Raw genomic sequence first — 13087 nt, forward strand, 5'->3', positions numbered from 1 at the left:
AAGCTATGACTTCGTTTTTACCGTAGAAAAATAAACTTTATATGCAATTTAAAGGGATATATATCTCTAAACTTGCAGATTAGTATAGTGTAAATTATAGTGTAGTACCATATTTTGCAGAGGATGAAAAACTGTTTCCTGCCTCTACAGGAATATGTATCACAGGAAGCAAGAAGGTTTGAGTTTTCTTCTGTTTGAAGGTACTTAACAGGAGAGAATTGTCCAGGTGAGAGGGCAACAAAAGATTTGGAATCTTTGAACATGAATTAAACAGTTTGAAAGGAGAATAAAAGTGACAGGCAATTAGGGAGGTTCTTTTAGTCCATTGCTGCCAAGAAGAAAACTGGGAAAAAGATACTAAACTTCACAGGAAGCTGTTGCAAAATATATTCCTTAAGAAACTTGAAGAGTTTCTAGGGCTATTTCTTAAATAACAAATTTAATTGCCATTTCATACAATATACTCAATTCAAAAATATAAAACACCAGTGAATGTAGGATGACTTACAAGTTTGCACCCTTAAGCAGTTGAATGTAGATTTTCAAATAAGTGATTTGACCATTCAAATCAGGAATTTCCATATTTTACTGAAGTGTCAAAAATAAGAATTGAGCCCAAATTGATAATTTCTTCTGGCAAGAAAAATAGCAGTTGTAAAGTTTTTCTTCATTTACATAGTTATGTTGATATCCACCATTGTTTTCATTTTTAGAATGAAGCATTCACACCACTTTCAATAACACAGCACAAAACAATTAAACCCACAATTGCTACATTGGTAGAATGGCAAAAACCAGGACAGATCCAAACTGTTATGCGAAAAAAACCCTCAAACATTACCTTTCTTTTCAAGGGACCTAAACGTGCAGATTTAGCGTCTTGTGCTTTGTAAGTCAGCCATAAGGCACTGGCCACATGTTGGACAAAACAGATTGAATCGCCATACTTTATTTCTGGGACTCCCATTCCATCGATGTCACGTTTAAGACTAGAATCCTGCTTTTCTTTTAGCTCCTAAGAAAATAAAATAAAAGCTGGCATTTAATCTCTGTACTGGAACAGAGTAAACCATTGAATTCTACACTGAAACACATTTCAACACTGAACAACCTTTACGCTACACCATGTTGTTGAGATGCGGTTAAATTTCATTTCACATAATTTCCGTTTCTATCCAATTCATTACTCAGATTCTGATTAAAAATAATTTCAAATCTGAAGCATCATTTTCACTGAAGCAAGAAAAATCAAGTAAAATCCATTACCATGTAAAGATATATATTAAAAATATATTTAAATATTTAACCTAACCTAATCAACAATTGAGTTACTGATGTAATTAAAGTTTCAATTTAGTAGAGTATATAGAACTCTATATTACTAAAATTTTCAATTTTTAGCTTAAATATGAAAAAGAAAAATAAGCAGAAACATATTTTGAAATTCAGTTAAAATATTTTTATGCTAAAGAATTCTTTGCTTATAAATAGTACATGCAGATAAAAACTTCACTTGGAATAATGCCTCTGTATTGCAACAAATAGCAAAGCAGAAATTATTAATTTTAAAATAAGTACAATTTGGCTTTTATAATTATTTTACTTTCGCATTTCTTTTTTTTTTATATTTATTTCATTTTTCCATTTATCCTCTTTGTAAGAGGAATTGGATTATTTCAAATTTCTTTTAAAGACATTGCTTAATGCTTGGCTGGAACACCCAGTACAGTTTTTAAGCCCAACCTATTTCTTAATTCCATTTTTCACAATGAGAGGATTTTAAGTCTCCATTACAAATTAAATATCTATTTCTTTAAAATAAAATAGTGTTCATTTCAAAATTGAATTCAAATAAGAACAGAACGATGCAGCAAATTCTGTAATAGCAAATTATGAATGCATCTGCATGTGTGTGACTGAAGAAAAAAGCAGAGTAATTAGATTATATAATTTTTCTATTATTTCAAATGCTGATGGACTTTACTGTAGATAGTTGCTCATTTGTGGCTAAGTAAACAAAATATGTTAGACATTCATACACAGTTTAAGTTATATGTGTAACAGGTTTTCTTATTTCATTTCAGTTTACTGTATGTTCAACATCTGTGGAGTAAAGAGAAGTTCTATTTTAACTACGCTAATCTACTTTCATTTTTATCGAATTCAGCTGTCACATTTCAACAACCATTTTAATTGAAACAGATAACACAACAATGCCAAGATGAAGTTGAATGAAATTACAAGACATTTCTTGGGGATACCATTACAATATCAAGACTATAGGGAACTCATGTCACGTCATATTTATGCAGACTGCACTATCACGTGCAGATAAAGAGGAACTCTTTCATACACATTTATGGTGAGGCCATTAAATAAAATAGCATAAATTCATTAACTGTCAACAATTAATTATTTGGCTTTACACAGCACCCTGAAGATTAAAACATTTTTCTCAAGTGTTACATCTGTGTCAAGAATCAAGCATCAAAGAAAGTTTCAATGAAAGAAATCATAATGTGGCAACAAGTGATGCTAATTAAGTTACTGGTTTTAAAAATTTGAGAGATACTGATCCTTTTTAATGACACTAAAGAAAAACCAAGATTTTTTGAATTTCAGAAATTAAGCTTTAGAATGATTTTAGGGCCTAAAGGCTGTTGTCCCTTTAAGCAATACAGTGTAAATGCCTCTTCGTGGTGTTTTGCTCTTTGTGCTCTGTCCAGTTTCTCTAGGATTTCAGCCAAGTCATTTGATAGCAGTATGCAGAGAGGGTGTGTTTTCTAATAGCTGAAAAGTATAGTCAGACAAAGATTATTGGGGGAGAAAAGGAAAAAAAAATCTCTTATCCAGCTATTCGTACATTTCTTAGCAGTAAAATATCCAAACACTTTCTCCTTCAAAACCCTCTCTTCACAAACTATTCTCAATTTAACTCCCTTGGGCCACGAACAAATCAAGCCAAAAAAACCCAGATCACATCAGGGGTCTGAAATATGGCAAAGAATAAATAACAGTAACAAAAAATAATTAAAAAAAAAAAGAAAGAAGGAATGAACAAAGGAACTTGAGGGCAAAGCTGTCAAAAATGCAGTTTTCACAAGATATTTAATATACTAGAAGAAGATCAGAATTTAGAAAATGAAAGAATTCAGAGAATCATATCAATTCCTACAAGACAGAAGGAAGGTAAGGAATGGCTGTGTGAACAGGACGAATAAACTCAACTGCCTTTGCAAAGATTTTTCAACAGTCTTATAAAAACACAATAAGGGGAAAACTCTTGATATCTTAAGGGCTTCTTTACATACTCCTAAGAACAGTAACACAACCTGACTTCTGAACTCTTATTAAATCTAACCTATGTGAGCTAATTAAAATTACATCTTCTGGTGTTACACACTGCTATTTCATTAAAAGTACTGCCACAGTCTACCCCAATTTAACAAAAGAAACAGATAAAAGGTCTACAAATATAAGAGCAGAGGACTGATATATTGAGCTTACCTATCTTGCTAGTCGGCTTACTGTACTCCCACATAAAATAAGTAGAAAAAATAGTTTAATACTGTATTTGAAATGCAGTGCTTACTGGGAAAGGATAACTGTAAAATATGAACTTGCAAATAAACACTTGACTTTCAGAGACAATTGTAAGGACTCTAATATCTATCATCTTATTCCAAAAAATGAATTAAACTTTATGATTAGTACTAAACTATTACGACATCTTAATGCCATGTTGAGTCCCTAAGATAGCTACATGCTGGCAGTAATACTAAAATGATATAAAATCCTTCTACATGAGTCATCTGTGACTTTTGAATGTGTCAGAATGTTACTCACTCAGACTGCACCAATAACTTTTTCATTGTCAATTGTATATACCATCATGAAAATAAAATATGAAATCTCAAATACAAATTCTGGGCTAGAACAATTTTTAAATAAACAAATATTTTATTTGTTTATTCTCAAAGAAATTTATAAGCAGAGTCAAGGTTCTGCTCAGCAGAGTATACTGAGCCAAGTACTGTGCTGGAATGAGAACATCCCATTTCAAAACAGGATTCCATCTGCTGTAGGGAAACTGCTGTCTCTGTGGTCACAAGACATTACAGAACTGTTGCATTAAAATACAAAGGTTGACATTTTAAAACCTTGTGATAAGCAAGGTCCACATGAAACCCAACAAAAGGCATAATTTTGGGGGTTTTCCATCAATTTCTGATGCTTGTAAGCTTAGTTTTCAGTAAATTGCAGTAAATACATATATATTGCATACGCAGTTTTCATTGAAATCACCACCATAATGTTCTTTACCACACTCTTTCATTTTTTTAAAAAGCTCCCATCTATTCTTATATATTTAAGAACACATTAAGGAAAACTCTAATTTGAAATTCATTATTTGAAGTATGTTTTGATTTCCAGCATTACCCAGCAAAAGGAAATCAAAAAGTGAAAGTAAATACATTATGAACGCAATCATAGGTTTTGAAAAGCAAGGGACACACGAGATTGCTGAAGTGGTGTGTACCAATACTAAGGATGAAGCGAAAATGTGCTTTTTCAACGAGAAAGTCTCTGTAACAACTGTTGGAAAAATAGGACTGTTAAGTCATGTTACAGGCTCCTGGGAAGGCTTTGGGATTTGTTATACTCCACATAGCTCTGTCTACTGGCAAAGATAATGCCTTTATTCCACAAAAACCTTTTTGCTGGCTTCCAAACTGGAAAGAACACCTCAATGAAGAAATGTCTTATTTCCTTTGGATACTCCTCAGCAATGCACATTCTGAACAATCTGGTCAGAATTCAGTGTTGACCCCATCTGGAGCAGAAGGCTGGACTAGATGACTTCCCAAGGTCCTTTCCAACCATTATTGTTCTATGATTATAAAGAGCAGGAATGCTGTAAACTGACAGGTATTCCAGCACCCTATATTTAAGGATCTGTACACAGCTGGACAGGAAGATACTAGACAGATATCTTGAAATTTCCCTTAGTTCGTGCCACATTAAGGTCCAGGCAAGTGAAAATATTTCTTGATTGAGAAAATGAACAAGCAAAAACTAAGATATATGAATACACATGTGAAGCACTTAAGATAATACACTTGCATATATCTAGTCTATTAGTTCTACAGTTCTTTTTCCCCTCAATCTGTATGTAATCAGCACTTGGCTTTAAGAGTCCTTTTCTTCTAATAGTCCAGATCAATGTTTGGGGTTTATTCACTTCCAAAGTCTCACCTTTCTTTCTTCAGGAAGAGTTACCACTTTTTGTTCCCCTCACTTTTGGAAACACTAATGTCTCTACCCATGGGCCAGTGCAGCTCTCACCTGCCCAGACAATAAACAACTAGTCTTATTCTTGGCACAGGTAAAAGAAGATTTATAAGCTATTGTGAGATTGAAACATTCTTTTCTATATAGAACAGCACAAATCTCAGGATGATGAGACACTGAACTTGTAGTTCATATAAAAATGTACATTAAAACCGTATTACGTACAAACACAGTAGAAGAGACGACTGCATTACAAAGTCATTATTGACTTCTGCATAATTAATTACTACTGTACTTCACCTTAGTAATTTTGGGGATTGTAACAAATTTCACTAATGTGCCTTTGAGGCACACCTCAACAAAAAGAGTAAGAAAATAGGGTATCTTTATTCAAGGCAACAGAAATTATTTATTTTATGAGTGTTCATACGTAAAATTTATATATTCATATGCACAGTTTAAACTATTAAGAAATTGCAGGACAGTCAGTGTCCAATTAGGCATTGAGTATGTTACAGGAATTTGAACACAATGTTAAACCAGTTAACCAGCATTCCTGGCATATTCATCATCTTTACCAGGGTGCCATGATTTGCCAAAAATGTGAAAAAAATTACAGCTGTCACAAATGGCCCAGCACATCACATGTACAACCTACACTGCATAGCCTTTACTGAAGAAAGAACTACAAACTATTTGGTGAGCATCTAGCAATCTAAGGAAATTTCCTGACAGTTTTCAAATTATTTTGATTGAGCAAATTAAAAACTCTTGACATATCATATGCAGTCACACTAATGAAATAAACATTGTTATTTTAAACATGCTGAAAAGAAGTATTTGCTTTATTATACTAACAAAAGTCTAGCATCTGTCAAGGCCCTTAATGCTGGATTTTATCTAGTATATATCTAATTTTAAAGATTCTTTTTCACTGCTTTTCAAGGACCATACAGCACCCAGAATTACATGGAACATTTAACTTCTCATACCTACTCAAAAATTCTATTGTAGGAGCCATGGCAACTATTTATAAGTAATATCATGAAAGTACATAAAAACTTTTCATCATCTCTGGTGTAAAAACCTTTCACTTTCTGGAAAAAAGTTATTTATTTTGCCTACCTCCATAATCATTCTTCATTCTGTCTCACTTGTACTGTTTTTCTTAGCTGGAAACGATGAAAAAGCTAGTAAAATGCAATTAGCAGCTCACTAAAGAACACAATTTGAAAACATATGGTTTAGAAATCACTGACTACATTTTCCTTGCAACTCACCTATCAACACGTTGCATAAAGAATAGCAAGGGCAGAATTTTGCCCAACTAAATTGAACTCAATTGAATTCAATTATGGCAGATAGAGCTGGAATGAATAACATTCTAATGAGATTCTGTCCAACTAAAATGATTCAATAATGATTAAAGCATTCATATTAAACGACTGTATCTTGCATCGTATTACTTTTCAATCTTTTTTTTTAACCTTTTTTTTTAACCTACTAACAGTTTAGTTTACTCTAAAATTTATTCATCATCCCTATTTTTCTTCAAGAAACGCTTTGCTACTTTCAATTAGGTTGTTTGTCTTTGTATTGAAGTGTATAATCCCTGTCAACTGCTTCAATTTATAAAGTCATTGAACCAACTCAGATCTAGTATTTGAGCGCTTCACATTTAAGACATATTTGCATTGATATTATTTACCTTTGATACTCTAAAACAAAAGGTAGTAGATGTTGTGTCTGACTTTTCTCTGTCTAGCATAGCAAGTCCTTCATCTTCATTCAGAGCCAAGTACTTTCCTGTTGTAATATGTCGAAGACGGAAAGGTTGTCCCCATCTGATGTTACTTCCACTCCAGCTAAACATGAGACATCAAAAGATAATTTATGAAGTAAACAAAACTAATATTTCTATTTTGAGCTTTAAAGGATGTTCAGAAAATAGAATGTACTAGTTATATTCCTTTTTGCTTTTGATATCAATATTTGCATCAAGACAGATGCAAAACTTTTAATACATTTGCAAAGAGAACCTTGGAAAGGAGTATAGCTTTAATTTTCTTGTTTCTATACCCTCTCTTGGTATTATTAGGATGTTACATATGGTGTCCAGAAAAAAATTTTACATGTTTCTGAAAAATACTAAAAATAAACTACTGTATTTCAGTTAACTGCCTAAACAAACTAATAAAACCTAAATGAGGATTCAGCATTCCAAAGAATTAACTTACATCTCTGTTAGTTATGAGGTATTTCATTTGCAATCACAAACACACCAAGAGAAAAAAAAAAAAACAAACCACAAATATACAGTACAGAAGGCCACCAAAGTTAAAACATATATACCCTAATGGTATATATTGAAATTTCACTTACACGTAATAACTAATCGCCTAGGAGAGAGAGAGAATCTAAATTTTAAAAATAAAAAAAGACATCCATGAAAGATATTACTGTTCTGATTTCTACTCTTGCTTCTAAAATTCCAAGTGAAAACTGGGAAAGCATTTTACTTTTGGAGAGAAACAATGTCTGAAGCAGACGTATCTCCTAGGCAACATTGGTTTTGCTTTTGCTATAGGACATAAATAAAAAAAAAAAAGTCTTAAAATTCTTAAAATATTGACATTCCTCATATGATTATATCATAGTAGATTACTTTTTATTATTGACAATCAACATGCTAATACATACCATATAGCAGGATAAATATATTACTCATGTTCTGCCTTAAGGGTCTGTAACAATTGATTGGCTGTTAACAAAAGTTGCTTACAAAAAAGTTCAATAAATACCAGTACCTTATTCGAAGGGGTTCTACTCTCCACAACGACCTCGCTCGAACTCCAGCTCCTCCGGTTTCATAAAGTACTTTCCTACAGAAAAGATTCAGAAGATCATCCTTTCATGTTTATTTGTGCGACGTAGTATTTATAACTTACTCCTCTGTAAACTGTGCAGGACTCACTTCTCCTCAGCTAAACAGATGGAGTTGAGTGGACAGAAGATTCCTACTTATCAGTGAGAGCATGATACACAACCCAAATATCCCAGGTTAAGTTAGGCTATTTCCATTACACTATTCTCTCTCAGGAGTACAAAATACTTGGCCTTCCAAGTGGCTGAAAAACTTTCGCTGTTAATTTGTTATAAAAATACATAATTCATACAGTCCCCAAGAGATAAATCTAAATTGCTAATACTCTTAAATACATATAAACACAGTATTTAAATAAGCATACACATTTGCATACATTAATAATTATCTGCATGAACATGACATCGGAGACTGCATTCCTGTCATTATCTCTTGTTAAAAGAAAAAAACGGTTGTGATAAAACAAAAATTTTATATTATAATCCTTACAAAACAAATAATACATTTAAAATTTTACATTAGTTTTAGAAAACTCAGAGAAATAAAATAGGAAGTGAAGGAATTCATCCTGTAATATAATCTGGTTTTCTTGAATTACTCTCTGGGGGTTATGGACATGTTTTAAAGCTGAAACTAACATTCTAATCAATGACCAAATACAAACAAACATAAACTATAATGGATTAGTCCTGTTCACAGGAATACCTGTAAGAAAGTTTTTAATCTTTCAGTAATCATTCATGTCTTGTCATACAAGCACCACAATTTGTATTTCTCATCTGTAATGGATATAGGAAATATAATGGATAATAGCAAAGGTCTTGATCTCAAACTCAGGATACGTAGAATTTTTAAAAAAATATTTTTAATAATAATTCTAAAAAATAATTGTATTTGTTATATTCTGTGACAGCAAAAAATCAGGAAATAAACTTCTAATCAAATAATTTATTTTGTTATAATAATAATTTGAGAAGCTTGATGTGCACCTTACCTATTTTAAAATACTTTAAGACTCTTAACTAAGTAAATTTAATTTATTTTACACATTTTTAGGCTACTATCTGCAACATTATTGCTATTAGGGAACTGTATTATAGTGAAGGACTTTCACAATGTGACTGCCAAGCTGTCCTCCATACTGTACTATGTAAGGATTTATTGCACCATTATTATGCAACAAATTGAAACATTCTCTTCCTGGTAGCAAATGGTCGGTGGATGCTCTAACTGAACTGAAATCTATTCACTCAGCAAACTAGTGGCCAGAAACTGAGCCCTCCAGGCAGACACCAATAAGAAAATACTGTTCTTAATAATTGTAATATACTGCAGTACATTCCTTCATAATTTGAGTAAGAGAGAAGGGTTCAGACATACAAGCAGAATTATTCTAGACGCAAAACAAACAGATTCACTAACTTCTTTTCAAAAGTGCAGCAAATTTTCTAAAGTTTGTTGGATTCTTTAATTTTTCTTAGAGCGATATAGGTAGACAGCGTCTTTTCTATTTCTAAACTTCTCTGGAAGTGGATATTTCTGTTCATATATTTATTTATTGGTACATAAAAGAGAGGTTGGTTGAACCTTTCAGCAAGATTATTTGATTTATGCTTATTCCTAAATGCTTTTGTCAATTTCTAATGAAAAATTTAATAGTAATTTTGTCAGAGGTAAGAACAGTAATTCATATAACCTATTCTTCCCTTTCCCAAATCAAAGAAGGGATGAAGAAAGATGAAGAAAACAGTTCCACTGTTCCTTGTTTAATTAGAATAACTGGAAACACAAAGACAGTGAAACTGAAAAACACAGAATAATGCAGAATGAAAAATGACTGTATCATAAAGTGACTGAGGTACTAAAAAAAAAAGGTAAAATTGTAATTTGGTTCTTAGGAAAGGAGTTTGTTTACACCTCACAAAAAACCAACCCACCAACCAAACCATTAAAGAAAGGCTTTTCTCTGGATCCTGAGATTCAGATCAAGATCTATGCTATTATCCATTGTATTTCTGCTATCTGTTACAGATGAGACAGTTTATACAAGCTCTGGTGCTTACAGGACAAGACATGCAGGACTACCAAAAATGAAAAACTTTCTTATATGTATTCCTGTGAACAGGATTAATCCACCCTAGCATGAATGGGAGCTAGACCTTCTATTGTACTTATGTATTTAAAAAAATATGCAACAAAGGAATACAAAATCCATTGACTGAATGCTGCATATGCATACATAAAATTGTCACAATTTAGCTTTTATACAGTCCGTTCTGAATTAAAGTAGCATTTTAAAATGCAGAATTTTAACTGGCTTTTCAGATTATCAAATTCTTTTCCTTTTTCAACAATTAACAGGAAAAAAAAAAAGTTCAGCATTGTTCTCATGCAACTATGGGACCTGGGACACAACTTGTGAAATGCAAGTTATGTTTTTCTTATCTGAGCAAATGTTTCTACAACTTTTCTTCACTTAAGAACATTTAAGGTTTTCATTATCTGATATTCTGCGTCTTGATCAACACCAATGCATTCCAGGAAGAATCTATACATTAACATGAAGAATACTGGAGTATGACAAACCATTCGCATTCAGTATCTTTATAAGATGATGCACTTGTACATCTACATCTGTACATTATTTAGGAGTCACGTTTTAAGAACACAAATGTGATTTTGAGCATTTTGAAATAATAGTGCACCATAAAAGTAAGAATATATATTCCTCATAGTAAAGGTAGTAGCATTTGCTATACATCTTGTCATCTGTAATTATGTTTTTGATACTCTAGAATGAAAATACAAGATGACAACAAAAAGCCTAGCAATCAATTAATCTTCCTTTCCAGACTCTACGAATACGGTCTTTTGAGGTCTCTTCCAACCTGGACTGTTCTATGATTCTGTGAATATAATGAATACACAATAACTGTCCGGAGTTTTTCTTTTCCACTTTCATCCTACATCCTCTTTGGTCCCATTCATTTTACTGATGTTACTTTTGGCAGACTCCAATGACGTCTTCCTATCTAAGCTCAAAACTAATAATTCATTTCCGTTCTCTTTGATCTCCTTCATTTCTCCTTGGCCCAAATCAATCATTCCTTCACTGACAGAATACCATAGATATGTCTCTGTTCACCTTTTATACTTCTTAAATTCCTATACTAATTAAATTCTCTAACCTTTTTCCAGCTTATTGTATATGCAACACTGTACTAACATTAATGACGTGCTCTGACAGTAACAAAACTGCAAGTAAAAGAGAATTGATGATTTTTCACAGCGGCATGCACATATTTTCTTCATCTTCTCCTTGATTCCATCTGTCTATCCATCCATCCATCCATCCATCCATCCATCCATCCATCCATCTTATTCTAAGTTTTTGCCAAGCCTTCGTTTTTGATGTCCATTAAGTCCCCTGTATTTTCAGTTGGCCTGTAATAAAAGACCTTAGGATTCTTGGCGGAGAATAGTCACCGTATGAATTGTTAAGGAGTATTCTCTACAGAAAACTTCAGAAAATTAAATGTCTGTTCTATGAAAAAATAAATTATCACTCTTGTCTAATTTATCCTATTTAATAGTCTTAATAGAATTCATAGAACTGATTAAACAAAGAGATGGAAATAAACACAACCATTTTCTACAGCTTTCTCCTATTCTTATCGTTGTTTGGTGTTTTTCAGGTATTCGTTTTGTTTTGTATAACATTAAAGTGTCTCCTACAAATATGCCACAGTACAAACCTGGCTTTATGTCTATTATGCAGCTAACAAATCCAGAAGATAGGACAACTCCAAATCATCAATCTTAGCACATTGTATCACTATTACACATTTGAAAATGTTCAATACAGCATTCACATTATTATCTGATTTTAGGAATATAAACACATAGATTTCATTCAGAAAAATAAACATTTTGATTTTTTCCAAACATATATTAAGAACAGCAACATACAGGGCAATAGAACTCCACAATTAAGTTTGATTTTAATTATATCTGACTTCTAGATAAATAACAGCAATAGCAAAGTACAGCATTTCTGAACATACTGAAAAGGCTCAACACTTACTCTAACCTTATTAAGACTGGGTGTTTATAGAACTACTCTGAATACGACATCTGTTCCACACAAGGTATCTAGATCCTAATACTTTCGCTAGTATTTTTATACTAAGTGTGCACACTTTCACACTCAATGCAAACTTTGTTGTTTTTTTTTTCCTATACATACAGGAAGAGAACAATAAAAAAAATTCACCAAGTGAAGTTTTCTGACATTCAGTTTGGTTTTTTTTTTTTGGCTTTGGAGACAGTTTTACTCCATAGAAATGTAAAAATAGAAAATTTTGGGCTGGAAAGTTTACTTGACATAAGTGAATGTTACTTTTGGTTATCATATTACCTAAAGCATAACTTAGTTGTCACAATGGGTACAGAGATTTTATTTGTTGAATATGATTTCTAATGCTGGGTCTTTTCTGTACCAAAATGATTAGCTTACTATGTTTTTGATTATCAGCAAACTGCAAAGTTAAATTCAAATAATAAGTCAATATAATATATAACTGTAGATTTAAATTTAAGACAAAAGTGATTCGGTCTAGCTAATATTATTTAATTATCTTAATGTATTAAGTTAAGTTAAATTTGAGAGTGTAAAAACTTGCAAAAAGGTGCAAAATACATAAAATATGAAAGTCATTGTACAGGCCGAACCTTCAGAGATTTTTCAGGTTGTGAGGGTTTTTTAATTATCATCTTCCCTGCTAATGCTTGCTTGCCTCTGCTTATAGTAGTACACATTAAAGAAAAACAATACAACAGGCTGAAATCTCAGTGGAAATCAGCTACTTGAATCTCAGAAAAAAAAAGAACTGATGACTGATTTCCTGCCTA

At 32.2% G+C, this 13087-nt stretch overlaps 1 protein-coding gene across 1 annotated transcript in view; it reads right to left on the reverse strand.

Moving 5' to 3' along the window:
* RYR3 (ryanodine receptor 3) overlaps positions 1-13087 on the reverse strand; it is a 203647-nt gene that overhangs the window by 162340 nt on the left and 28220 nt on the right. Inside the window, 3 exon segments of the mRNA XM_086613614.1 lie at positions 842-1015; positions 7001-7157; positions 8100-8174. Coding sequence (XP_086469740.1) covers positions 842-1015; positions 7001-7157; positions 8100-8174 — 406 coding nt within the window.

This window comes from Tauraco erythrolophus, chromosome 6 (assembly GCF_009769465.1).
Source record: "Tauraco erythrolophus isolate bTauEry1 chromosome 6, bTauEry1.pri, whole genome shotgun sequence".
In the NCBI taxonomy this organism is placed as follows: Eukaryota; Metazoa; Chordata; class Aves; order Musophagiformes; family Musophagidae; genus Tauraco; species Tauraco erythrolophus.